The sequence below is a fragment of the Podarcis cretensis genome (genome assembly GCF_951804945.1).
Source record: "Podarcis cretensis genome assembly, chromosome: Z".
Taxonomy (NCBI): domain Eukaryota; kingdom Metazoa; phylum Chordata; class Lepidosauria; order Squamata; family Lacertidae; genus Podarcis; species Podarcis cretensis.
In genome coordinates this window covers 1431900-1458552 of record NC_137184.1, presented here as the reverse complement: position 1 = coordinate 1458552, position 26653 = coordinate 1431900, and the positions used below count along the sequence as shown (strand labels likewise).

At 46.8% G+C, this 26653-nt stretch overlaps 1 protein-coding gene across 1 annotated transcript in view; it reads left to right on the top strand.

Moving 5' to 3' along the window:
- The first annotated feature begins 422 nt into the window (after positions 1–422).
- The window catches only part of PTGS1 (prostaglandin-endoperoxide synthase 1), a 45795-nt gene continuing 19564 nt past the window's right edge, over positions 423–26653 (top strand). Inside the window, exons 1-2 of the mRNA XM_079962097.1 lie at positions 423–540; positions 666–728. Of these exons, the coding sequence (XP_079818223.1) occupies positions 534–540; positions 666–728 (70 nt within the window). The 5' untranslated portion in view covers positions 423–533. The remainder of the gene's footprint in view (positions 541–665; positions 729–26653) is intronic.

Below are 26653 nucleotides of genomic sequence, written 5' to 3'. Positions count from 1 at the left end.
CATGTGTCACACTCAAAGACTTGCAAAAAGACCCCCATCCTAGGAACACCAGAAGAGCCTGCAGGATGAGGCCGATGACCCCTGCAGTCCAGCATCCAATTAACAAAGATGCCTGTGCGGAACCTGTAGGTAGGATCCAAGCACAAGAGTGCTCTCCCGTCCTGTGGCTCTCAGGAACTGGTGTTCAGAAGCATTATGCCTCTGAGCATGGAGGCAGAGGCCATTGATTGCCTTTATCATCCATGAATTTGTCCAGTCCTCTTTCAAAGGTGGTGGCCAACACTGCCTCCTTTGCAAGGGAGTTCCACAGTTTAACTATGTGCTACGTCAGGAATTCTTTCCTTCTCCAAAGAAGCACTCAAGAGCCCACCGGCACAGCCTTTGCAAATGCAGGCAGAGGCAAGAACCAGAAGGAGGGGCGTCCCACGGGGCGGGGACTTTGCCGGGCTGCCTTCGGAGCCCACGGCAGGCAGGAGAAGGCACAGCTGTCTGGCTGCTGGATTTACCGTGCCTGGAGGCTCTCTCCTCTTGCAATGTACTGTAAGTCCTGGCCAAGCGCCTGGCCGCTCCCTGCTGCTGCCCCCTCTTTCCCTCTCCAACCCCCAAAGGATTCTTCATCCTCACTCCCACCACTAACCAGCTTCCTTCTTTTTCCGACTTTGCAGGGCTATGCTGCGCTCTACCCTTGGTGATGCTGCTGGGGGCCAGCCCTGGAAGTTTCAGCACAGGTAGGAAAACTCTTCCACCATCACCACCACCAAGAACACCTGCAAGCTTTTGCAGCAAGCAGCTTGTGCCAGTGAGACCTGGGCAGTGTGGGTGAGAGACAGAGAGAGAGAGAGAGACTAGGCACGACTGTGCGCCCTGAGGTCTCTGAGGTCAGTGGCACTGGTCATTCCCGGGTGGCTGTGAGAGAGCTGCAGTTGTTGGTCTGCAAAAGGCAAGGATGGCACCCTCCCTCCCTCTGCTAGCCAGATTCCTAGGGTGAGCAGGAGGGAATGGACTTTGTTTCCATAGGCTTCTCAGAGGTGCCTGGCTGACCATTGCCAGAAACAGAATACCGGGCTGCGGGTGGGGGAAGGGTTGGTCTGATCCAGCATTTCTTCCCCCTTGCGTTTTTTGGGATGGGAATTTGATTGGAACCAGGTCTTTGCTACAGAAGAGCTCCGCTGCGGAATACGCAGGAGAGGTTGTACTTTCACACATCCTGAATTAGGAAGCAAGGGTCTCCAGGGCATCTTGTAGCATGAATATCTGGCAAAGAGGCAGCCAGAGGCTGGGGTTGCTTCTGAGAGGTGTTTGGCTTAGTTATGTGGACTCGAGACCAGGCTCAGAGGAGGTAGCGCATCCATTTGGGTGAGCTCTCCTTCACCTGGTGCCCTGGGACCATTCCCATCAGATCCAGACTGCTGGCTGAGACAACTGGGAGTTGTAGTCCAAAACATCTGGAAGGCACCAGGTTCCAGAGCACAGACATGTGGGCGTGTTGTGGAAGTTACAGCATGTGCTTAAGTAACTTACAAAGCTTTTATAATTCACATTTTCCATTGTTGCTCTTTCATATGATAATCAAAACCAGTGGGCATGTGTGTGTATGTATTAAAGCTTTACCCGCAAGTTAAAAGAAAAGAAAAGAAATGATATAAACATTTAAAAGATTAAATCGGATTTGACATTGATATATGAAGGATTTTTAAAATTTGCAACTCAGTATGTAGTACAGGGTATATAATTTATATACAGTGGTACCTCGGGTTAAGTACTTAATTCATTCCAGGGGTCCGTTCTTAACCTGAAACTGTTCTTAACCTGAAGCACCACTTTAGCTAATGGGGCCTCCTGCTGCCGCCATGCCGCCAGAGCACGATTTCTGTTCTCATCCTGAAGCAAAGTTCTTAACCTGAAGCAATATTTCTGGGTTAGCAGAGTCTGTAACCTGAAGCGTATGTAACCTGAAGAATATGTAACCTGAGGTACTACTGTATAATTATTTTCTGCCCTTAAATATTGCTCCTGTTTCTGTTATTTCCTTCTGTAATATACTAAGCCTTTTTATTTTTTTAAAAAAGTTATAATAATTTACAAATAACTGTATGGCATTTACAAGCAATCCATAGATTGAAACCCGAAGCCTTGCATTTCTAACAGAGAAGAAACAAACCCTATTTTTCTACAGCCTTACCATCTGTCTACCTGCCTTCCCTCTCTCTAATAAGACTTGTTAATTTAATGCTATCGATCATCACCTGAACTTCAGATAACTGCAAATCAGTTGAGGGTGCCGTATGGTTTTCCCAGATCAGACAAATTATCATTCTGGCAGTACAGATGGCTATGATGATTCTGAGCTATTTCTGAGACCGAAATACTTCTAAGATGTCAGATGAATGTGCTGCAGTGAACTTCCTTTGGGAAACAGTACGTGAAACCCTTAGGGGGCAGCGGACTGTGCTTGTGTCTTTGGGTGCTCAGGGCCAGCTCTGGAGGTAACCAGGCAAAGCGCCCCCAAACAGGCTCTCCGCTGGTGGTGGAAGCATCTGTACTGGGTGTGGTCCCCCCCCCCCCCCCGTCGGTAATTAAAAGGTCTGAGCTTGAGTGCCAATCATGCGCCTGAGGTGAGTGACTTGAGGCTTCCAGCTGTGGAATTCTATCCCTGCATTTGGAAATATTTTAAGGGCTCTGGCTGAGGCTGGTGTGAGGCCTCCAGGCCCTTGGGCCACACGAGATGCGTGGGTGGGCTTGGCCTGAATATCTAAGGTCCTCCGTCTTTCACTCCTCACCCCTCAAATACCTCCTTCCTTCCTGGTGAGTTGAGAAACTGACCCCTGGGTAACCTCAGGAGGAAATGTAAACAGCCAGAGGTAGAGCTCAAAACCCCCATCTTGTTCAGAGTCAGGGTGTTCTCCAGGCTGCTACTGCTTTAAAAGAGGGATTCAAGTCTGTGCTTTCAGTTTGCAAAGCATGGCAAAAGTGCTCTGCAACTGATCCACCTTAAAAAATAATAATAAACAGGCTTTTTGCAGTTTGGGAAGCGATGGAGAGAGGCACTGGAAAGTGTAGGGTGAGCAAAAGATGAGCAGGAATATGTGTAAGGACCACTTGAGCAAATCAAGATGTATAATAGAATTCTAGAGTTGGAAGGGACCTCAAGGCTCATCTAGTTCAACCCCTGGCAATGCAGGCATCACAGCTACAGAATTCTGCTTAATAAACCTCCAGTGAAGGGGAATCCTCCACTTTCCAAGGGAGTCCACTGCACTGTCATGCAGCTCTTACCGTCAGAAAGCTCTTCCCAATATATGTGATGAGTGTAGGAGCAATGCTCAGAAAAGACTGAATATGAGCTAACTCTGAGCTAACTCTGCAAATGTTAGACACAAGCTATTATTGATGGATGGATTGGATTTGCACTGGGCTCTTCAGCTAAGATGGGCTTCCAGAGCGACATTTGATAACAACCAGTTAAAACAGGACAGTCCCTGCCTTCACCTGGAACAACATGACACAAGGGGAAAAGGGATGTGGAGGGAAGAGGAAAAATCAAAACACAGATTTCAAAATAAAATAAAATAAAATAAAATAAAATAAAATAAAATAAAATAAAATAAAATAAAATTCCTTCCAGTAGCACCTTAGAGACCAGCTTAGTTAGTTATTGGTATGAGCTTTCGTGTGCATGCACACTTCTTCAGATACTGTACACAGAAACAGAAGTCACCAGACCCTTATATACAGTGGGAAGCAGTGTGCATGCACACAGAAGCTCATACCAATAACAAACTTAGTTGGTCTCTAAGGTGCTACTAGGGACGCGGGTGGCGCTGTGGGTAAAACCTCAGCGCCTAGGACTTGCCGACTGCATGGTCGGCGGTTCGAATCCCCGCGGCGGGGTGCGCTCCCGTTGCTCGGTCCCAGCGCCTGCCAACCTAGCAGTTCGAAAGCACCTCCGGGTGCAAGTAGATAAATAGGGACCGCTTACTAGCGGGAAGGTAAACGGCGTTTCCGTGTGCGGCTCTGGCTCACCAGAGCAGCTTCGTCACGCTGGCCACGTTACCCGGAAGTGTCTGCGGACAGCGCTGGCTCCCGGCCTCTTAAGTGAGATGGGCGCACAACCCTAGAGTCTGTCAAGACTGGCCCGTACCTTTAGCTTTACCTAAGGTGCTACTGAAAGGAATTTTTAAAAATTTGTTTTGTTTTGTTTTGTTTCGACTACGGCAGACCAACACGGCTACCTACCTGTACACAGATTTCTAAACACTTTCCCCTATATTGACCCAATGCTGACTCAAGACTTGCCTGATGGAACTGGCCTCTCACAGCAGAGCCAGGATGGTTGCTCAATAATTATGGACCTTTTCAGTGTTGGCTCCCTGTTTGTGGAAAAGTCTTACCAGGGTGGATCCCATTTATCTACTTTATCTACTTTTAGCCGCCAGGCCGAAACTTGCATTTTTAACTCTGGCCTTTGGACCTCCATTAGAATCTTTTCTAGTACTTGTGGCATCTTTTAGTGAGGAAGGATCTGTAAGGCCTGGCTGTTACCTGTACAAGTGTGGTTTCTAAGTTTGTTATTGGCTGCGCTCATTGAAGCTGGTTTTTATCTGTTCACATGGTGTTACATCACTTTGGGTCACTCTGGTAAGAGAGCGAGTAATATAAAAGCAAATATTTATTTGTTTATTGCATTTATATCCCACCTTTTCCAAGGAGCTCAAGGTGGGGTACACAGTTTACCCCCCTCCCCATTTTATCCTCCAAACTATCATGGGAGGCAGGTTTGGCTGAGAGGCAGTGACTGGACCTCAAGGTCATCCAGTGAGTTTCATGGCTGAGTGGGAATTCGAACCCTGGTCTCTCCCAGGTCCTAGTCTAACACTCTAACCACTACATAGCATTGCCTGGAGGAGTCCTACCCAACTGGCCTTTCAGCTCTTCCAATCCAGGTCTCTCCTGCTGCAAACCTCTCCCTACTGGAGCTGAATTTAGGTCAATGCTGATCTTCCTAACCTCTTTTTGGCACCAGTGATCACCTCTGTTCCATCACCATTGACACCCATTGAGCTCTCACAACTTCAGTTGCTTGAGAGGAATCTGCCTCTGAGCATGTGAAGAATTCTTTCCCCTAACCCCTGATTACCAGGCAACCCCCAAGTACCCAAGGCTTAGTGGGTGATAGGGGCAGACAAAGAGTTTCATTGCATTCCCTTCTCATTCTGCAAACCAAACACCTTCCTTTCTCCTACTTTCAAGTTGTTTCCCTGTTGCTAATGCAGACAAAGGAGAGTTATAGAGGTGGGAAGGGGGGGGGGTCAAAGCTAACTAAACAGCTCTCACCATGAATATTTTATTTTAAGCATTTATTACAATCTGTTCTGGCTTATGTTAGACCAGTGGTTCTCAATTTTTTTCTCTGGGCCACACTCTCAGAATAAAAATTTGCTTGTGCCACACTAAACTTTATTGATAAGTAATACATTGGAAAACAATAAGAAACAACTCCTAGTAGTGTTCGATTTATAACACTGAAAATAACTGCTTTATAATATGATCATTGGACATCCAGGAAGTATAAAAGAAGGCAGCTACATAATATATAATATTATGTATAATATAATATTATAATAAGTATATAATATAATACAATATAATATGTTTGTAATATAATAGAATAAAGTTTATAATATAAACAGCCTCGGCCTAGTATACCTGAAGGAGCTTCTCCACCCGCATTGTTCTGCCCGAACACTGAGGTCCAGCTCCGAGGGCCTTCTGGCAGTTCCCTCCCTGCGAGAAGCCAAGTTACAGGAAACCAGGCAGAGGGCCTTCTAAGTAGTGGCACCCACCCTGTGCAACGCCCTTCCATCAGATGTCAGGGAAATAAGCAACTATCTGACATTTAGAAGACATCTGAAGGCAGCCCTGTTTTGGGTAGTTTTTAATAACTGATGTTTTAATGTATTTTTAACCTTCTGTTGGAAGCTGCCCAGAGTGGCTGGGGAGACCCAGCCAGATGGGTGGAGTAGAAATAATAAATGATTATTATTATTAATAATAATAAACGAGTCTCCTACATAAGTTAGGGCTGTCATACATTTGGATTTTCTTGGACATTACTGGGATTTCAAAGGTAGACTGGGGGGAATTTCTGAAAGGCGGCACTTTGTCCTGGATCTTAGGCAAGTCAGTTGAAAAATCGTGTACCTCATTTTGAGAAGACATCTCTCAACATTCTGCTAATTAAAATAATATTTTGATACTATACTATATTGCACTGAAATGTTTAAATGTTTATTTGATTGTCCTTGAATGTTCCTGCCACAATTGCTGTCCGCTCCTGCCACATGACTGCAGTGCAGCACATGCGTTGAGAACCACTGTGTTAGACTGCCTAACGACTGCCTTCAGACTTTGAAATCTAAAAGACATAACATAAAAGGACAAAGCGATGGGCAGGGTAGAGGAAAACAAGCCTGCTCAAGCACCCATTGGTTCTTAACTCTTCAAGTTCTTGCAATTTCTGGATGGGGTTGAAACAGAGCAGAGGCAGAGCCAAGTGAAACTGATCACTGAGCATTGGCCGATGGAGAGACATTGTACCGCCATTCCCCCCTTTGCTGTATTCAGTTTCTTGACTGTCAAACTTAGGCATCTAGAAACCTTATCAGGGATATAGAAACTGAGCAGCTGGCATGTTGCAAAAAGGGGAAACTGCAAACCTAGCGACTTCTTTCTTTTTTAAAAAAAGTTCCCTAGAACCTCTGAGTTCCTTCATGTATCCTTGTATTCTAGTTGTTCAATCTGGGTCAGTAGAAAAGGGGAAATGGGACTTCATGGCATCTGCATCCTGATAACCCCACACTATAAATTCCTGGAAGGCCTTACAGAATGTGCAGAATGAAATGGAGAACCCATCCACACTTCCCGTTGTCTTGTGGTTTCTTCATTTGTTCTGTGATTTCAAGCCATGGGTCCTGGAGGTATTTGCTTTCCCTCGCCACTTTCCCAAACTCACTGCTTATTGCTGAATCGGGACAAATGCCAATCTGCAGAAAACGTGATTGTTGTTGTTTAGTCGTTTAGTCGTGTCCGACTCTTCGTGACCTCATGGACCAGAGCACGCCAGGCACTCCTGTCTTCCACTGCCTCCCGCAGTTTGGTCAAACTCATGCTGGTAGCTTCGAGAACACTGTCCAACCATCTTGTCCTCTGTCGTCCCCTTCTCCTTGTGCCCTCCATCTTTCCCAACATCAGGGTCTTTTCCAGGGAGTCTTCTCTTCTCATGAGGTGGCAAAAGTCTTGGAGCCTCAGCTTCAGGATCTGTCCTTCCAGTGAGCACTCAGGGCTGATTTCCTTCAGAATGGATACGTTTGATCTTCTTGCAGTCCAGGGGACTCTCAAGAGTCTCCTCCAGCACCAGAATTCAAAAGCATCAATTATTTGGCGACCAGCCTTCTTTATGGGCATCCTGATCAAATTTGCAGATGACACCAAACTGGGAGGGGTGGCTAACACCCCAGAGGACAGGAGCACACTTCAAAACGACCTTGACAGATTAGAGAACTGGGCCAAAACAAACAAGATGAATTGTAATAGGGAGAAATGTAAAGTATTGCACTTGGGCAAAAAAAATGAGAGGCACAAATACAAGATGGGTGACACCTGGCTTGAGAGCAGTACATGTGAAAAGGATCTAGGAGTCTTGGTTGACCACAAACTTGACATGAGCCAACAGTGTGACGCAGCAGCTAAAAAAGCCAATGCAATTCTGGGCTGCATCAATAGGAGTATTGCATCTAGATCAAGGGAAGTAATAGTGCCACTGTATTCTGCTCTGGTCAGACCTCACCTGGAGTACTGTGTCCAGTTCTGGGCACCACAGTTCAAGAAGGACACTGACAAACTGGAACGTGTCTAGAGGAGGGCAACCAAAATGGTCAAAGGCCTGGAAACGATGCCTTATGAAGAACGGCTAAGGGAGCTGGGCATGTTTAGCCTGGAGAAGAGGAGGTTAAGGGGTGATATGATAGCCATGTTCAAATATATATAAGGATGTCACATAGAGGAGGGAGAAAGGTTGTTTTCTGCTGCTCCAGAGAAGCGGACACGGAGCAATGGTTCCAAACTACAAGAAAGAAGATTCCACCTAAACATTAGGAAGAACTTCCTGACAGTAAGAGCTGTTCGACAGTGGAATTTGCTGCCAAGGAGTGTGGTGGAGTCTCCTTCTTTGGAGGTCTTTAAGCAGAGGCTTGACAACCATATGTCAGGAGTGCTCTGATGGTGTTTCCTGCTTGGCAGGGGGTTGGACTCGATGGCCCTTGTAGTCTCTTCCAACTCTATGATTCTATGATTGTCACAAATACACAGTCAAAAGGATGCCTGGAGGGACCCAAAAGGAGTCATAGAAATTAGGATCATGAGTAGACAATGTGTTGGCTAATAATTGCACCTTCCCATCCTAGCTCTGGTACTTCATTAACTTTAATGTAACCTTCAACACCTCCTTCTCCATGGAGGCGCAGGTTGCAGCTGCAGCAAAGGCTGCCTTTTTCCATCTCTGACGTATTAAGCAGTTGGCCCCTTACCTTTCTCACCCTGATCTGGCCACAGTGATCCATGCGATGGTCACCTCCAGACTTGATTCCTGTAATTCGCTCTACATGGGGCTGCCCTTGAAGCTGACTCAGAGACTCCAGCGGGTGCAGAATGCCGCGGTGAGACTCCTTACGGGTCCTTGCCGTGGGATCACATTCATCCAGTGCTATACCAACTGCGCTGGCTCCCCGTGGAGTACAGGGTCAGGTTTAAGGTGCTGGTTTTAACCTTTAAAGCCCTATATGGCCTAGGACCCTCGTACCTATGGGACCGCCTCTCCTGGTATGTCCCACGGAGGACCTTATGGTCTTCAAACAAAAACATCTTGGAGGTCCCGGGCCCCAAGGAGGTCAGATTGGCCTCACACAGGGCCAGGGCCTTTTCAGCTCTGGCCCCGGCCTGGTGGAACACCCTACTGCAGGAGATCAGGGCCCTGAGGGATTTGACATCTTTCCACAGGGCCTGCAAGACAGAGCTGTTCTGCCTGGCCTTTAGGGCTGGACTCAGTCTAACCCCCCCTCTCATTAATTTATTTTTTTGATGGAACCCCTTATATGGGATTTTGTATACAAATTTTCCCTCGGCTCTTTTGCTGGCCCCAGTGAATATTTGACATTTTCTCCCCTTATGACTTTGATCTATAGGCTACCACTAAAACGAGGCTGCATTTTACGCTGCATTTGAAACTGTATTCTAACTTATATTTTAATCAACTGTTTTTTGTTTCGTTTTGTTTTGTTTCGAATGTTTTTACTGTATTTATATTTAGTGTTAGCCGCCCTGAGCCCAGCCTTGGCTGGGGAGGGCGGGGTATAAATAAAATTATTATTATTATTATTATTATTATTATTATTATTATTATTATTATTTCTTCTTTTGTTTGTGTGCATATGTTTTTTGGGGGAGGTGTTCCACTGGTTTTGAAGGATTGAAACTGGAGTATTAGCTCATTTATTAACTGAATGCACCATGGTGCCATAGCCAGGATTTATGTTAAGGGAAACAGAAGCTCAGTTAAGTATTTTTATTGATTTACTCGATTTACAATAAAAAGTAAGTTTTATTGTTCCCCACCCTGAGATTTCATGATAAAAGCTAGGCTACCAACGTCTTTAGTAAACATAATATAAACTTAAATGAAAGCCTCATGACCCAAAGTGAAGCTGCGTTTCCTGGGTCATAACACAGCATAGTTCCCTGGGGCTTTTGTAAAGTGATGTGTGTGGTGGGGTGTGATTTCAAATCGCGCGCCACCCTTGTGAGGGTAGCCAGAGGCCAAGCCACACAGGGCTTCTGTGCCTTTCATAGTTGTGTAGGCGAGGGAATTTCAGGAGGTGCACGTTGTCATGCAAGCGATACTCTATTGAAAGGTGCAAGATCCGTGGCTGCTTTTAAAAACACAAGACCATCAGAACAGCCCTGGTGGATCAGGCCCATGGACCATGTAGTCCAGCATCCTGTTCCCACTGTGGCCAACCAGATGCCCAGTGTGGGAAATCTGCAAGAAGGACTAGACCAGAAATCTCCCCTCTTGTGGCTCCCAGCATTACTGCCTCCAGTTGTGGAAGCAGAAGAGAGCCAACCATGCCTAGCAGATGCTGATCGCCTTGTCCTCCATGAATCAATCGTCTTTTAGAGTCCTCCAAATGGGTGGCCATCATTGGAAGTTCCATAGTTACCTCCGTGCTGCATGAAGAAGTACTTTCTTTGCTATTGCCCTGAATCTTTCAGTTTTGCTGGATGTCCACAAATCCTGGTGTTGTGACAGAGGGTGGAAAGCTTTTTCTGCCCACTTTCTTGATTCCAAGCATAATTTTATAACCTTCTCTCAGGTTGCTTCTTTCTTGCCTTTTCTCTAAGCTTGTTGTTGTTGTTTAGTCGTTTAGTCATGTCCGACTCTTTGTGACCCCCTGGACCAGAGCACGCCAGGCACTCCTGTCTTCCACTGCCTCTCACAGTTTGGTCAAACTCATGCTGTTAGCTTCGAGAACACTGTCCAACCATCTCGTCCTCTGTTGTCCCCTTCTCCTTGTGCCCTCCATCTTTCCCAACATCAGGGTCTTTTCCAGGGAGTCTTCTCTTCTCATGAGGTGGCCAAAGTCTTGGAGCCTCAGCTTCACGATCTGTCCTTCCAGTGAGCACTCAGGGCTGATTTCCTTCCGAATGGAGAGGTTTGATCTTCTTGCAGTCCATGGGACTCTCAAGAGTCTCCTCCCGCACCATAATTCAAAAGCATCCATTCTTCGGCGATCAGCCTTCTTTATGGTCCAGCTCTCACTTCCATACATCACTACTGGGAAAACCAAAGCTTTAAGAAGTCCCAAATGTTGCACCCTTTCCTCACAGGGGAGTCCTTCCATGTCCTTGATCGTTTTGGTTAGCCTTTCTTGAACCTTTTTGCATCTGGCCATCTATCCACCTTGTAACACTGAGTTCAGAGAGCTCTGCCCTCCCTGCTCAGGTGGGGAAGGGGATCCCCTACCCCACCCAAGGACAGAGAATATGTGAAGCCAGTTGTGGCATCGTTCCCATGCTGCCCCAGGCTTCACAACACCACCAGCATCCACAAGGCTTTATTTTTAAAAGTTAAAGAAGGAAAGGGGGTGGACATGACCCTCAGCCACATCGAAAAGCCTTGTTCACACATTACACTGAACACAGGGTACCTTCCTTTGTCTCTGCACATGTACAAGTGTTTGCATGAAAGAGGGTACACTTGTTGATTTGTACAGGTCAGCTCTTCCATTCTCAGGTACACTTTTTTGTGAATAACTACAGGTGTGCTTCTCAACACACAATCTGCCTATGCAGATGGTATGATTGTTGGATGGAATGTGCTAGTATGGTGCAGACTCAGCTCAGCCTGGGCACTCAGCACCAGCCTGTATTATGAACAGAGGCAGGACCCTGGGTGTTATGTACTGAGCTGAATAGAATCCAAAATGCAGCAGCCTGATTGGTCCTAGAACAATAGCATTCAGAATGCAGCAGTCTGATTGGTCCTAGAACAAAAGGATCCAGAATGCAGCAGTCTGATTGGTCCACAGTAGCCACCCAATCCAGCTCCAGGTGGAAGTGAATCCGCAACCTGATTGGCCTACAGGAGAATCCCGGAATTAGCCAATCACGTGGTTCCCACTGTGTAAATAATGTATATAAAGCAGACATTCTGGGGGAACTTCCACTCCTCCTCAAAACTATGAGCTGAATAAAGAGCCTGAAATCCACTCTATACTCCGAGTATATTTCACTGAGAATACACCCAACATTCTCCTGCAGGTACCTCTCCGTGCCAAAGATACAGGTTGGGTGGGCAAGACAGTGTTGAGGTGGCCCAATTCAAAAGAGGACCTGTGTTGCTCCTGCACCTTTAATAGTTGCGTGGCAGCTGAAATTCCCTCTTCTGCACTTCTTTTAAAGGTGCAAGAGTCCTCTCCACCTTTGTTCCTAGTCTTCTAGGCAAGCTGGTCCCTTGTGATGAAACTTCTCATTACGGAGCTGCAGAGAAGCTTGCAAACAGCCCTTTCTGGGAGTTTTTTCTGTCTCATTCCCAGAAAGAAAAATAGCAACTAGCTTCCGAAGCGGGAAACAGGCACAGCTCAGCCTTTACTGGCCTGAGATAAAGAGTTGCTCCCACTTCTTCCGAACTGACTGCCGTATTAATATGTCAGCTCCTTGGCCTCATGCATCCCTCTTGCACTTCCCGGAGGTTAACCACAAATGAACTCCCACAAATGAACAATCTTTAGGGAGTTACCAGGAAGAGCCACCTCCACGCTGTTTTTCAAAGGGGCAAGCGAGTTGCGTCCATTCCTTGCAGCAGATTCAAATAGCTGGGCATTCCAGAAAGTAAAACATTCTGTAAATATGTGAGGAAATAGATAGGCCTTTTAAAAGGGCTTGAGATGTTTGCTTTAACTTAATTTGCAAGTAAGGCATGGGGGGAGAGAGGGTTTGACATTCTCCCTTCTCCAGAGAGCTTGATTTAAGCCTTCCTAGGCCCAGATGGTTTATTTATATGTGCAAATGAAACATTTTATCCTCTGGACAAGAACCAGGAATTCTAGCTCAGAGGCTGCAGCCCAGGATAGCGGACAAGAGGGATGGGGTTGGGTAGGATTTGCTTCAGAGTTCCTCAAACATTTGTAAGAGCACAGCTTGAATTTATGCATCAATTGTAATAATTGAATCCCCTTTTAAAAATATGGGTCTCCTACCTCTGAATGTTTCTCTTGTAACCTAGGGCTGTGTCCACAATGTCACTCTCAACCAAGGGAGGTGCTGGAGGGGGCAGGGGGGCAAGTACCCCCCAAAAGAGCTCATTCTCCCCCCCCCCAATTGCTGGACTCATTAACATATTGCTACGTGGCACCCCACTCTCCAAGTAGTGAGAGACCCCAGGGGTTCCAGCTGCTTACCCAGGTTCAGTTTCCTTGGAGTGAAAGTCACTGGAGATTGTGGTGTCCTTAGGATATGTAGTTTTATTTACACATCTATACAACCTGAGCGTAAGATGGAGAGACTCACAGCATTAACATCCCAATGGGTTTTGGTATCCAGCACAGAGCAAGCATGTCTCTGGGTCTCCAGCTTCCAGCCTGGTTTTTCCAGCTCATCTCCCACACACCACCCTGTCTCTTGTTCTCCTACCTAGCAGCCAGGTGAGGAGGGAGAGGAAAGGCCCACCCATCAGCCTGGAGGGCCTCCTCCCTTCATTGTAGTTCTTGCAATGGAGCCCATCCTTTTGGGATGCGGATGAGGACACTGCAGTGGCCAGCCAAGGCCATCGTCTTACAAAGAAACTTCTCTGGCTAGTTCAGCAGTAGGATCCTCTCTTTGAATCTAACGCTCCCCAGGTACAGGACCCCAAGAATCGGAAGGGACTCGTGGCAGCATCCAGAATGACCGCCACAAAGCAAAACATCATTCAAGTGTTAGGTAAAGGGACCCCTGACCATTAGGTCCAGTCGTGACCGACTCTGGGGTTGCGGTGCTCATCTCACTTTACTGGCCGAGGGAGCCAGCCTACAGCTTCCAGGTCATGTGGCCAGCATGACTAAGCCGCTTCTGGCAAACCAGAGCAGCGCACGGAAACACTGCTTACCTTCCCGCCGGAGCGCTACCTACTTATCTACTTGCACTTTGACATGCTTTCGAAGTGCTAGGTTGGCAGGAGCTGGGACTGAGCAATGGGAGCTCACCCTGTTGTGGGAATTCAAACCGCCGACCTTCTGATCAGCAAGTCCTAGGCTCTGTGGTTTAACCCACAGCGCCACCTGCTTCCCTCATTCAAGTGTAGTCATATATTATTTCTGTAGCTTTCCAACAGTGCAGCTGCAGCTCTTGAGGGACAAATGTCTGTGTCTTTTGCAGCTGCTGACAACAGATCATTGAGAACCTAGAAATGGGGAAGCATCTAACTTACAGCATTGATCAGCCAGTTTCCAACCTGGTCTCCACCTCCAGCATCCCAGACCCACCCAACCAGCATGGAAACAGAGCCTTTAGTCACCTAACCTTTTGTGCTGATTGGAGCCCACCAGAGTGAAAGGAGTATTACCCATGAGGATGGGCTTCCAGAGTCACTTTGTGGGAGAGGTGTGGGAAGGACACTGAGGAGGAATGTGGAGGACCTGGAGAGGATAAGAGCAGACAAGCACGTACAAATTTACCAGCAGCCTCCTACTCTAGTGGTGACCTTGGAAGCTCTTTTCTGACTCCATTGTGGCCACAGTACTGCACTCTGGAGAGGATTTCTTGCTGCTATTTGAGAGCCTAGGTGCTCTTGAGCTTCACCAGACGCAGGACTTGCACACAACTGAAGGAACCCCAATCAAAGTTTGCTGCCCGTTTTGGTTGTCTAAAGCTGCGTGCAACAGCACTTGGGTTTAAAGCAATCATTCTGAAATGAGATAGTCACTTCCTTTGGTTTTGAGATGCTGCACAGATTGTCATGGCAACATTTTAAAAGAGATCAAGAGAGTTTTGTGTCACCCCTGAAGACTAGCCAATATATTACACAATAAGTGTTATAACTTAGAACTCTAGTCTGTAATCTTCAGATAGTCCCTTAGCGCCTTTCCCTTCACTCTCCCAATTTTCCATTTTTCTAAAAAATGTAGGGAGTTGGACTAGATGATGCTTTTGACCTCTTCCAACTCTACAATTTGGTGCTTTGGTTGGGATGGTCTGTTTTTAGGGGGCATTATTTTGGGATCTTTTTATTATTTGAGTGGGGGGGGGTTCAGATAGGTGTTTTCCTGTTTAGAGGTGAGTGACACAGGGAAGACTCAATATGTGTCCTTCATACAGTGGTCTCTCGGGTTATATACGCTTCAGGTTACATACGGTTCAGGTTACAGACTCCACTAACCCAGAAATAGTGCTTCAGGTTAAGAACTTTGCTTCAGGATGAGAACAGAAATCGGACTCCGGCAGCGCGGCAGCAGCAGGAGGCCCAATTAGCTAAAGTGGTGCTTCAGGTTAAGAACAATTTCAGGTTAAGAACAGACCTCCGGAACGAATTAAGTACTTAACCCGAGGTACCACTGTATTGTCAAAAGGATGTCATGAGCATTAGACAACTGCTCGAGGAATCCCATGGAGTAGCGTCAGTACAAGTTCCAGCTAGCATTGTATCACTGATCAGAAAGGATTGAGCCCCGTCACTTGTCTGCATGAGGGTGTGGCAATCTCTGCCGTAGCTGCACTGCTTTTAATTTTTATGTGGGGGGTTGGGGTGTGTGTGTGAGCATTGTACCATTGTGGTGTGGTAAGAGAGTGGGAGACCAGGGTTCAAATTCCCACTCAAGTCATGAAACTCGCTGGGGGACCTACCATACAGGCAGGATATAAATGTAATAATAATAAACATATTCATATATATATAAATGGTTTTTTACATATCATTTTCAACAATCATTTAACATCATATCTTATACAATATTTTAGACTTCCATCAACAACCTCTGATGACTTTCCGTTCTTTATCATTCTGCATTTCTTAATTTCTCTATTACTCCTTATTATCATTAACTATAATAATTCTCTTCATAGTCTTTCTTGCAATATTTCAAATAGTCATCCTTACAGAACTTCTTGCAGTCCTACTAGCGTAATCTGTTCATTACAATTGCTTTTCAAATAGTTCATACATTTACTCCAATCTTCTAAGAATCTCTGGTCCCGCAGGTTTCGAAACCTTCCGGTTAATTTATCTAATTCTGCATAGCCCAATAAACATGTTCATCTTGCTCCAGCTTGATTGATGGAATCCACTGCCATCAACCTCTCCTTCATTGGAGGTTTTTAAGCAGAGGTTTGATGGCCGCCTGTCTGGGGGTCCTTAAGCTGTGATTCCTGCATTGCAGAGGGTTAAACTAGATGACTCTTGGGGTCCCTCCCAAGTCTACAATCCTATGATCAGAGGAGGAGGAGGTATCTGTTTATGTCTACCAGTCATGGTGGCTGCATGGCCTTCAGAGTCTGCCTCATCTGCTAGGGAACAGCAGGAGGAAAGGACTGTGCTTCCTAGGCCGCATGGATCTCTGGTCTCATCCTGCAGCTGAGCTGTTCTGGAGGTAACTTCTGGCATCCAGTGGTGGATGCCTATTCCAAAAGCAGGAGGCAGCATCGTGGGAAGAGGATGGGCACCACCAGGTCTGCACTTGCCAGGGGAGTGACTCTTGTCCCATGATGCTTGTCCATGCGCAGCCTCAGGTGGGAAGGGCATGTACTCTCATGCCCCTCCATCTCCACCTCACATTCCCTGGGGTTGCCAAGTGTAATTCATCACCACAGCTGAAAGAAGCCAGGACTTCCAGAGGACATTCCCTTTAGAGACTGGTGCCAGGAGGGTGTGTGTGTATTCACAAAGCTTCGAGGGGAAAGGATCCTTCTGGAGGGCAACCAATATGATAATGGATCTGGAAAGCAAGCCTTATGAGGAACAGTGAAGGGAGTTGTTTAGCCTGGAGAAGAGGAGACTGAGAGATGACAGGACAGCCATCTTCATATATATCTGAAGGGCTGTCACATGGAAGATGGAACTAGCCTGTTTTCTGCTGCTCCAGGGGGTAGGATACAAACCAATGGATTCAAAGGAGATTCTGGCCGTAGTAGATTCAGAAGCATTTTACAGTGGTATGCGCTGTCTGCAGGGGAATGGACTCCCTCGTAAGCTGGTGGACTCCTTTTCATTGAAGGTTTTAAAGCAGAGGTTGGATTGGCCACCAGTCACAGATTCCTTAGCTGCGACTTCTGCATTGCAGGAGGTTGGACTAGATGACCCTTGAGGTCCCTTCCAGCTCTGCAATTCTGTGATTCTATGAAATGCTCAACAGACTTGATTGTTAGAGGAATGTAGGACGGACCGTTCCAGTTCAGCAGAATTATGAACAGAATTATGAACATTTATTAATTGTGACCGTCTTTATCTTTCTATATTTCACATATGTAAGTTGCTTTTTAGCAAGTACCCATGCAGACATGCAAACCATAAAAGAACACCCACGTTTCTCACTTAGAAAAGAGATAGGTAAAGGGACCCCTGACCATTAGGTCCAGTCGTGACCAACTCTGGGGTTGCGGCGCTCATCTCGCTTTATTGGCCGAGGGAGCCAGCGTGCAGCTTCCGGGTCATGTGGCCAGCATGACTAAACCGCTTCTGGCGAACCAGAGCAGTGCACGGAAACGCCGTTTACCTTCCTGCCGGAGCGCTACCTATTTATCGACTTGCACTTTGACATGCTTTCGAACTGCTAGGTTGGCAGGAGCAGGGACCGAGCAACGGAAGCTCACCCTGTCGCGGGGATTCGAACCGCCGACCTTCTGATCAGCAAGCCCTAGGCTCTGTGGTTTAACCCACAGTGCTACCCGCATCCTTGAGAAAAGAGATATTTGCTTGTAAAAAGGAATAAGTATTTGTGTGCTTCAAAAAAAAAAAACAAAATACAAAACCCCTTGGAATTACAGTACATACTTTCTCCCTTTCTTTGCGATGCTCTCTGCTTGACCTCTCCAGGAGAGGCTGTTCTCCACCCAGTCAGGAAACTGGGACAGGAGCCAGTAAGGGCTTGGGATCTCACAGAGCAAGGAGTGCATGTTCAGGAAGAGTCCTTGGCCGCCAGTTGGTCTAGAGCTGCATTTTTGAGACTGTTACTAGCAACTGTTAAGCACCATGTGAATCTCATTCCTCCCTATCTGTCCTGAGGGTGGCCAATCAGCAGTGATGGAGCCAGGGTTCCTGTATGTTTAATAGCTGTGGAGAAGAACTGCAGGTTTCAGCAGGTGAAGACGCTCTCTTCTGCACAACTGTTAAAACCGGCATTAAAGTACAATTTGCCCTGACAGCAGCCCAATGGCCGCCATCACCTTCATTTCCAAAGCCCTGTCCTGAATAGGAAAGTCTTAGCCTAGCCAACAAAAGGTTAATAAGAAGAAGGGAGTCATCCTAATCTCTCTTGGGAGGAGTCTCACAATCTGGGAGCAACTGCAGAAAAGGCCCTTTCTCGTGTCACCACCAATTGTGGAGAGGTGTTCACAAGAGGATCTTAGCACCTGGGCAGGTTACAATACAATTATCCAGGTAGCCTGGGGCCAAGCCATGTAGGGCCTTATAGGTCATAACCAGCACTCTGATGCCCAGAAATAGATTGGTCACCAGTGATGTTGTTTTTTTAACAGGGGAATAACATTCTCTCTGTAACCAGGCCTCAGTCAGCAGTCTGGCAGCAGCATCCTGGACAAGCTGAAACTTCCAAACACTTTGCAAAGGCAGCCCCACATAGAGTGTGCTACAGTAGTCCACCTGGGATGTAGCTAAGGCATTGCATCCTGTGAAGCACCAAACTCACAGTTCTGAGCTTTGTGCTTTAATAATGTATAATTATTCCTTCTGTTTTATTAAATCTGAGATGCCAAAACTCATAGCACCTTGATACTGGGTTTTTCTTAAGCTCACCATACTGTTTAAAAGGTTTTAAGGTTTCTACCAAGTTTTTAGTCTGCTTATGGAAGGTTCAGGCCCACTTCTGGCAACCCTTAGTAGCCCATGCATTTGGAATGGGTGCTCAAAGACCCATGGAATTGTAGAGTTGGAAGGGCCCTTGATGGACATCTAGTTCAACCTCTGCAATTCTGGAATCACAGCTAAATAATCCCTGACAGGTGCCCATCTGGCCTTTGATTCAAAACTTCCAGGGAAGGAGAGTCCAACACCTTTTAAGCTGGTCTGATGTCAAACAGCTCTTAGCATCAGAAAATTATTCTGAATGTTTAGTCAGAATCTCCTTTCTTATAACTTGAATCCATTGAGTCCTACCCTCCAGAGCAGAAGAAAACAAGATTGTTCCCTCTTCCATGTGACAGCCCTTCAGATATGTGAAGGTGGCTATCACATCTCTTCTCAGTCTCCTCTTTTCCAGGCTAACATACCTTGCTCCTTCAACTGTTCCTCATAAGGTTAGTTTCCAGACCCTTGACCATCTTGGCTGTCCTCCTCTTCACAGTTTGTCAATATCCTGCAGAACTGGAACTATTTCTGTTGATGCAGTCAACAACAGCAACAACAACAAAATAATAAAGCTCAACAACTTTGCCCCCACCCCTCAAAAAAACTCAACAACATTTGTGTCCGGATTTTCAATTTATGAAATAATGCAACCCTAATGCATACATAAACATACATACAAACAAACATAGATACATCATTTTTTCTTGTCTCCTATCCATAGTCCAAACCAGGGGTAGGCAATCTAAGGCCCGGGGGCTGGATCTGGCCCAATCGCCTTCTCAGACCGGCCCACAGACGGTCCGGGAATCAGTGTGTTTTTACATGAGTAGAATGTGTCCTTTTATTTAAAATGCATCTCTGGGTTATTTGTGGGGCATAGGAATTCGTTCATTCCCCCCCCCCCCAATATAGTCCAGCCCACCACATGGTCTGAGGGATGGTGGACTGGCCCACAGCTGAAAAAGGTTGCTGACCCCTACTCCAAACCATGCTCTAGGCAGCTCACATGGGGGAAAATGTAATTACAAACATAGCAAAAGTAGTCAAACAATAAATAAAACATCAAGAAGTACACAACCAAATAGAATAATTTCCACGTAAATCACAAGATGTAAAAGAAAGATACATGAAAGTAATATAAATAACAATCAATGTCACTTTTAAAGCTTGACTCATCTGTAAGATCCTTACGCAGCCACGCCAGTTTCTTTAGGTACCCCCCACTTTTCTTTCTTGTTGGAACTGTTTGTGATTGTGCCTTAAACACCTCACCTTTAAGAAACTCCCGTTCATAATGGACTCCCATTTCTAATAATGGGATCTTGCCCAGAAGTTTTTTGAAACCAGCCTTCTTAAAGTCCAGAGTGTGTGTTTGACTACACTCCGCTTTCCCTTGCCTCTGCGTAATCAGTCCCAAGAGGAAATGCTCACTGCATGAGGAAACCTTGCCTTGGGTCCAGGAAGCAGCAGGAGCCTTGATAACTTCATTTATGAACAACAGCTCAGCAGCTCAGCACAGCAGCTGGATCTTGCCTTAGGCAAGGCTAAGGCTCCAACTATCTCCCACGATGGAGGGACTCACAGACCAAAGAGAGGAGGGGGTTAGGACTAGATGGCTCCTCAAGCCCCTTCAAACCCTACAATTCTATGATTCAATTATAGATCGAGTACGTTCTCTCAAAGGAGAAGGAAACCCGAGACAAATCTGGAGTGGGGTTCCTAAGATAATTGGCAGGCACCTGGTACATCTCTGTCCTGCAACTCTTGCAGCCAATCTGGTGCCAAACCTATCTGAAAATTACTCGGAGTCGAGAGTGGATATCATGTTCTTTATTCTGCTCATAGTGGTGAGGAGGAATTGAAGTTTCCCTGAAGTATCTGCTTTATTTACATTCTTTACACAATGGGCCACACATGATTGGCTAATTCCGGAATTCTCCTGTAGGCCAATCAGGTTGTGGATTCACTTCCATCTGGAGCTGGATTGGGTGGCGCCTGCGGACCAGTCATACTGCTGCATTGTTCTAGGGCCAATCAGACTGCTGCATTCTGAATCCTATTGTTCTAGGACCAATCAGACTGCTGCATTTTGGATCCTATTGTTCTAGGACCAATCAGACTGCTGTAGTTTAGATCTTATTCAACTCAGTACATAACACTATTGCTCTGCTTTCCTTTGGACTACATCAGCAAGGCCCAGAAGAGGATCTTGTAGATGTCTGGGCAGCCCAGAACCTCCATATGCATGGCCCAGGCCTGTGCCCCCCCCCGGGGGGGGTTACTTCAGCGCTTAGCAAGAGCTCAGGGGTATCAGCTGTTGTTTTATTACATTGGCCACTCATTATCTCTGAAGATGCAAGGATCTTCTCCAGCTCCATTTACTGGGTTTGTTTAGTTCTTCCCCATCTCGTATAAACACAGCATTCTCCAGCGTCCTATTAATTTAAGCTTACAAACTACAGCTGCATCCCTGTTTGGCATGTCAAGAAAAAGACAAGCCGCAACAGCTGCTGTGCAGCTGTGGGTGCTAATGTCATTCCGTTGGCTCAGAGGTCCTGGCTCTTGATGTGGATTGGCCTGGGTGGGGCCGTGACGAGACACCAGGAAGGACTAGGGACAGACAAAGTTTATGGTTACCAGGACATGGTAATTAAAAAAACCAAACACCCCATGTTTAGGGGATGTATAAGTGGGGATACCAAACAGTAGCAGAGGGGCTGTTGCCTTTGTGGCCTGCCTGGGGGCTTTATGCAGATGACACAACCTTGATGGCAGAAAGCGAGGAGGAATTAAAGAACCTTTTAATGAGGGTGAAAGAGGAGAGCGCAAAATATGGTCTGAAGCTCAACATCAAAAAACACACAAAGATCGTGGCCACTGGTCCCATCACCTCCTGGCAAGTAGAAGGGGAAGAAATGGAGGTAGTGAGAGATTTTACTTTCTTGGGCTCCATGATCACTGCAGATGGTGACAGCAGCCACGAAATCAAAAGGCGCCTGCTTCTTGGGAGGAAAGCAATTACCAACCTAGACAGCATCTTAAAAAGCAGAGACATCACCTTGCCAACAAAGGTCCGTATAGTTAAAGCCATGGTTTTCCCAGTAGTGATGTATGGAAGTGAGAGCTGGACCATAAAGAAGGCTGATCGCCGAAGAATTGATGCTTTTGAATTCTGGTGCTGGAGGAGACTCTTGAGAGTCCCATGGACTGCAAGAAGATCAAACCTATCCATTCTGAAGGAAATCAGTCCTAAGTGCTCACTGGAAGGACAGATCCTGAAGCTGAGGCTCCAAGACTTTGGCCACCTCATGAGAAGAGAAGACTCCCTGGAAAAGACCCTGATGTTGGGAAAGATGGAGGGCACAAAGAGAAGGGGATGACAGAGGACAAGATGGTTGGACAGTGTTGTCGAAGCTACCAGCATGAGTTTAACCAAACTGCGGGAGCAGTGGAAGACAGGAGTGCCTGGTGTGCTCTGGTCCAGGGGCTCACGAAGAGTCGAACACGACTAAACAACTAAACAACAACAGTTGGCCACTCTTTGGATCTGGGTGCTGGACTATATCATTTGATCTCACGGCTTGATTTGTGTTTTTGGTCAACTATGCCAGTGAGGTCTTGAGATGTGCTTCTGCATTGGCTCTGCCTCAGAGCATAAACTCGCTCAGAGTTGCAACAGGCATGCTCTTCCAGGTGCAGGTAGTTTTTTTACCTGAGACTCCCCATGGGATTCATGCTGGTGAATTCAGATTGCTGGAAGCCCACTTCTTAATGACACCAAACTCTTCCTGGAACCCCTTTTTGTACCAAGTATCTAGGGCAGTAGCCAATGTTACTCAGAGTAGACCCATTGAAACTGAGGGTCTGTTCTGAGCAGGCTACAACTTGAGTAGATTACAACTTCTAGTTCACTGGTTTGGTTCAACACAGAGGAGTGGTGGGAGGAACCAAGTATATAAAGTTCAGAGCCTGGGGATTGGTGGTGAGGTGGTGATGAGTGGTCACAGGGAGAAGACTGGGAGGAGGAGGTGTTGGAAGCTGAAGAGGTAACAGGGTTTAGTGAGCAGGGTGAGTCTGTGGCAGACGGAAGTCTAGAAGCAGAGGCTGGCGAGATGAAGCACCCTTGTCTCCCAGAACCTGAAGACGCATAAAAAGGACAGGGGAGAGGTTGGCTGCACACAACTTGGGGGAAAGCCCTGGAGAGGAGGAGACGTGGGCAGCTGTGGAGAGCTGGTGGCTTTCAGCCTCCATGATTTCATGGAGGAAGACCCACCAGGAATGAGCTGATGTGCTCATTAGGCCTGACAGTCAGCCAAGTCTGTGAAGATCATGCTTTGCTAATAAAGAGCTAACTCCCAACTTCGGACAGTGATTGCTGACTGGCACACTCTGGGACAAGTGGTCTTCAACCGTTCGGTCAGGACTCAGTAGTGGGTCGCAGTCTGACCCAAGGCGAGTCACGATGGGAGCGCTAGCACCATGCAAATATGTGGTAAAAGATTAAGAAATGAGTCCCCAAATGTAGGAAGCCAGGCCATTGGCCACCTAAATAAATAAATAAATAAATATTTTTTTATTTATACCCAGCCCTTTCCGATTCAGGAAACCAGGCTCAGGGCAGCTAACAACAAATTTAAAACACTTAATTGATGCTACAAAAAAACCAGCATAAAATACAGTATAAAGCATAAATAACAATAAAATCAAAAATCAATTTGGGGGGGAAATCCATCCAATAAACATTAGATGGTCACCAGGGCTAGCTGGCTAAATTAGTCCCACTTGGGCCAGCGAGGAGACCAGGGGAGAACCAGCTGTGGGATCCCAGAGCAGGCAATCTTCACAAAAAGGGGAGGGGGAGGGAAGGAAGGGGAACAAAAGATCAGGCCAGGTTCAAATTGAAAGCCATGTGGAATAGTTCTGTCTTACAGGCCCTGCGGAAGGAGGTTAAATCCTGCAGGGCCCTGGTCTCCTGGGACAGAGCATTCCACCAGGTTGGAGCCATCACTGAGAAGGCCCTGGCCCAGGTGGAGGATAGTCTGACTTCCTTAGTGCCTGGGACCTCTAAACGATGGTTATTCATGGACCTTAAGGTCCTCTGCGGGGCAGAGCAGGAGAGGCGGTCCCGTAAGTACGAGGTCCCTAAGCCACAAAGGGCTTTAAAAGTCTATCTCAATATTGTCTACACTCTCAAGGATTTTAGGCAGGAAGCCTCTCTCAACCCTACCTGGAGATGCCAGGAATTGGACCCAGAAGTTCTGCATGTTTGGGTTAAAAGTGGTTCCTGGGTCTGAAGTGACTGAAGATACCTGCCCTAGTTTGTATCTAGTTCTCTGACCAGATTGAAAACAGGCAGAGATTCTTGGCTGTAACTGAGAGGTTATCAGCTAGCTGTCAGGGTCATCTGTCCTAATCTTCTAATGCAGATAATTTGGGCTTCTTGGCTCAACTTGGCTGCATGCTTTTAAAATTATCCTGAGTACTTGGGGGGGAAAAGGCAAAGGGTCCGTGTAGAAATGGTTCCTTCATCAATGGCCTCGTTTTCTCTTCCCCCTCCTGCCACACCCTCTTGCAATGGCCAATTTGCAATGAAAATCCAACACCAGGCCCCTTTCTTTTGTAAAGAGATCCCGTGTGCTTCTAAATTTCCTTTCCATGGTTAGGTGGCTGAGAGAAGGACAAGCCCTACATTGTGCTAGGGGCTGCCTCATTTGCTTAAAGCCTGCAAAGGTGTGGAAATCTGCTATCATCGGATTCTCAAATTCCCCTAATCTCTGATGACTGCAGTAGCTTTACTCATCTGTGCCTATGCATGAGTTGCAGATTGCGGGCTGGCACCAGCCCAGCGCAGCAACTTGTTCAGAGACACAGTAAGCAGCCTCTTCCCAGGAGCAGGTAGTTTTCCAGCGTCTCTCCAAGGGGAATTATTCAATTGTTCTGTCACACATTGGAGTGGTCTACTGGCAGAGTTAAGGAGGTGAGCTTGGAGCAGCTGCTGAGGCAGAGAAGCAGCAGGGAGAGTTTTCTATTATGTTGTGGGGTGTGTGGGGGGGGGGGTTAATTATTTGATTCATCTTACCCCATGCCAAGGGACGCTGGGGGCCCTGTGGGTTAAACCACAGAGCCTAGGACTTGCCAATCAGAAGGTCAGCGGTTTGAATCTCCGCGACAGGGTGAGCTCGGTCCCTGCTCATGCCAACCTAGCAGTTCGAAAGCACAAAAAGTGCAAGTAGATAACTAGGTACCACTCCAGCAGGAAGGTAAATGGTGTTTCCGGGTGCTGCTCTGGTTCACCAGAGCGGCTTAGTCATGACCCAGAAGCTGTACGCCAGCTGCCTCGGCCAGTAAAGCGAGATGAGCACCACAACCCCAGAGTCGGTCACGACTGGACCTAATGGTCAGGGGTCCCTTTACCTTTATCTTTACCTTTACCCCATGCCAAACCTGGTGCCATGCAGCTACAATTCCCATCAGCCTCAGCTTTCCCAACCCACACTTCCATGGGCAGCAAAAGCGCATGCAAAGTGGTCCAGGGGTTGGAGCAATTTCCCTATGAAGAAAGGTTGCAGAGTTTGGGACATTTGGGTTTAGAGAAAAGGTGTGTAATAATAATAATAATAATAATAATAATTTATTATTTGTACTCCGCCCATCTAGTTGGGTTTCCCCAGCCACTCTGGGTGTCTTCCAACAAAGATTAAAAATACATTAAAATGTCACACATTACAAACTTCCCTGAACAGGGCTGCCTTAAGATGTCTAAATGTCAGGTAGTTGTTTTTCTCTTTGACATCTGGTGGGAGGGCGTTCCACAGTGCGGGTGCCACTACCAAGAAGGCCCTCTGCCTGGTTCCCTGTAACTTGGCTTCTCGCAGTGAGGGAACTGCCAAAAGGCCCTCGGCGCTGGACCTCAGTGTCCGAGCAGAACGATGGGGGTGGAGAGGCTCCTTCAGGTATACAGGACCAAGGCCATTTAGGGCTTTAAAGGTCAGCACCAACACTTTGAATTATGCTTGGAAACGTACTGGGAGCCAATGTAGGTCTTTCAAGACCGGTGTTATGTGGTCTCGGCGGCCTCTCCAAGTCACCAGTCTAGCTGCCGCATTCTGGATTACAGTGGTACCTCGGGTTACATACGCTTCAGGTTACAGACTCTGCTAACCCAGAAATAGTACCTTGTGTTAAGAACTTTGCTTCAGGATGAGAACAGAAATCGTGCAGCAGCAGCAGCGGGAGGCCCCATTAGCTAAAGTGGTGCTTCAGGTTAAGAACAGTTTCATTTTAAGAACAGACCTCCAGAACGAATTAAGTTCTTAACCCGTGGTACCACTATAGTTGTAAGAGGTGGCATGATAGAAGTTCATAAAATTATGCATGGCATGGAGAGTGGACAGAGAAACCTTTTTCTCCCTCTTGCATAATACTAGGAACTCATGGGCCTCCAACGAAGATTGCTGCAGGAAGATTCAGGACGGGTTTTTAAAAGTCCTTCTCCATGCAGCACAGAGTTAAAATCCAGGGAACTCCTTCCTTCCTCTAGGAGGCAGCGATGGCCACCAACTTGGATGGTTCTAAGAGAGGATTGGAGAGGGCTATCAACGGCTCCTAGCCACAATGGCTATGCTCTGCCTCCACAGTTTGAGACAGCAATGCTCCTGAGTCCCAGTTGCTGGAAATCGTGGGCAGGAGAGCACTCCTGTGCTTGACTCCTGCTTGCTAGTCTCCCACTGGGGCACCTGGTTAGCCAGTGTGATACCAGGATGCTGGACTAGATAAGCCTGAGCCAGCAGACCCTTTTAATGTTCTTATGTTAGCAGCAAGGTCAGTGGAAAAGACAGGTTCCTGCCCTAATGAGATTACCAACTTAATGTCTGGCAGTAGAGGCAGTAACAGAGGCAAGAAGAGCAAGGAGCCTGGACACACTGAAAGCTGCTCCTCTTCAAACTTCTAGATGCATAGGTTCTGGGATAACCCAGAGGCTTGGGGGAGCTGCTGGTTTGTCCCAGTGTATGCTGCTAGCCTCTGATCCGTTTTCAGAGGATGTGG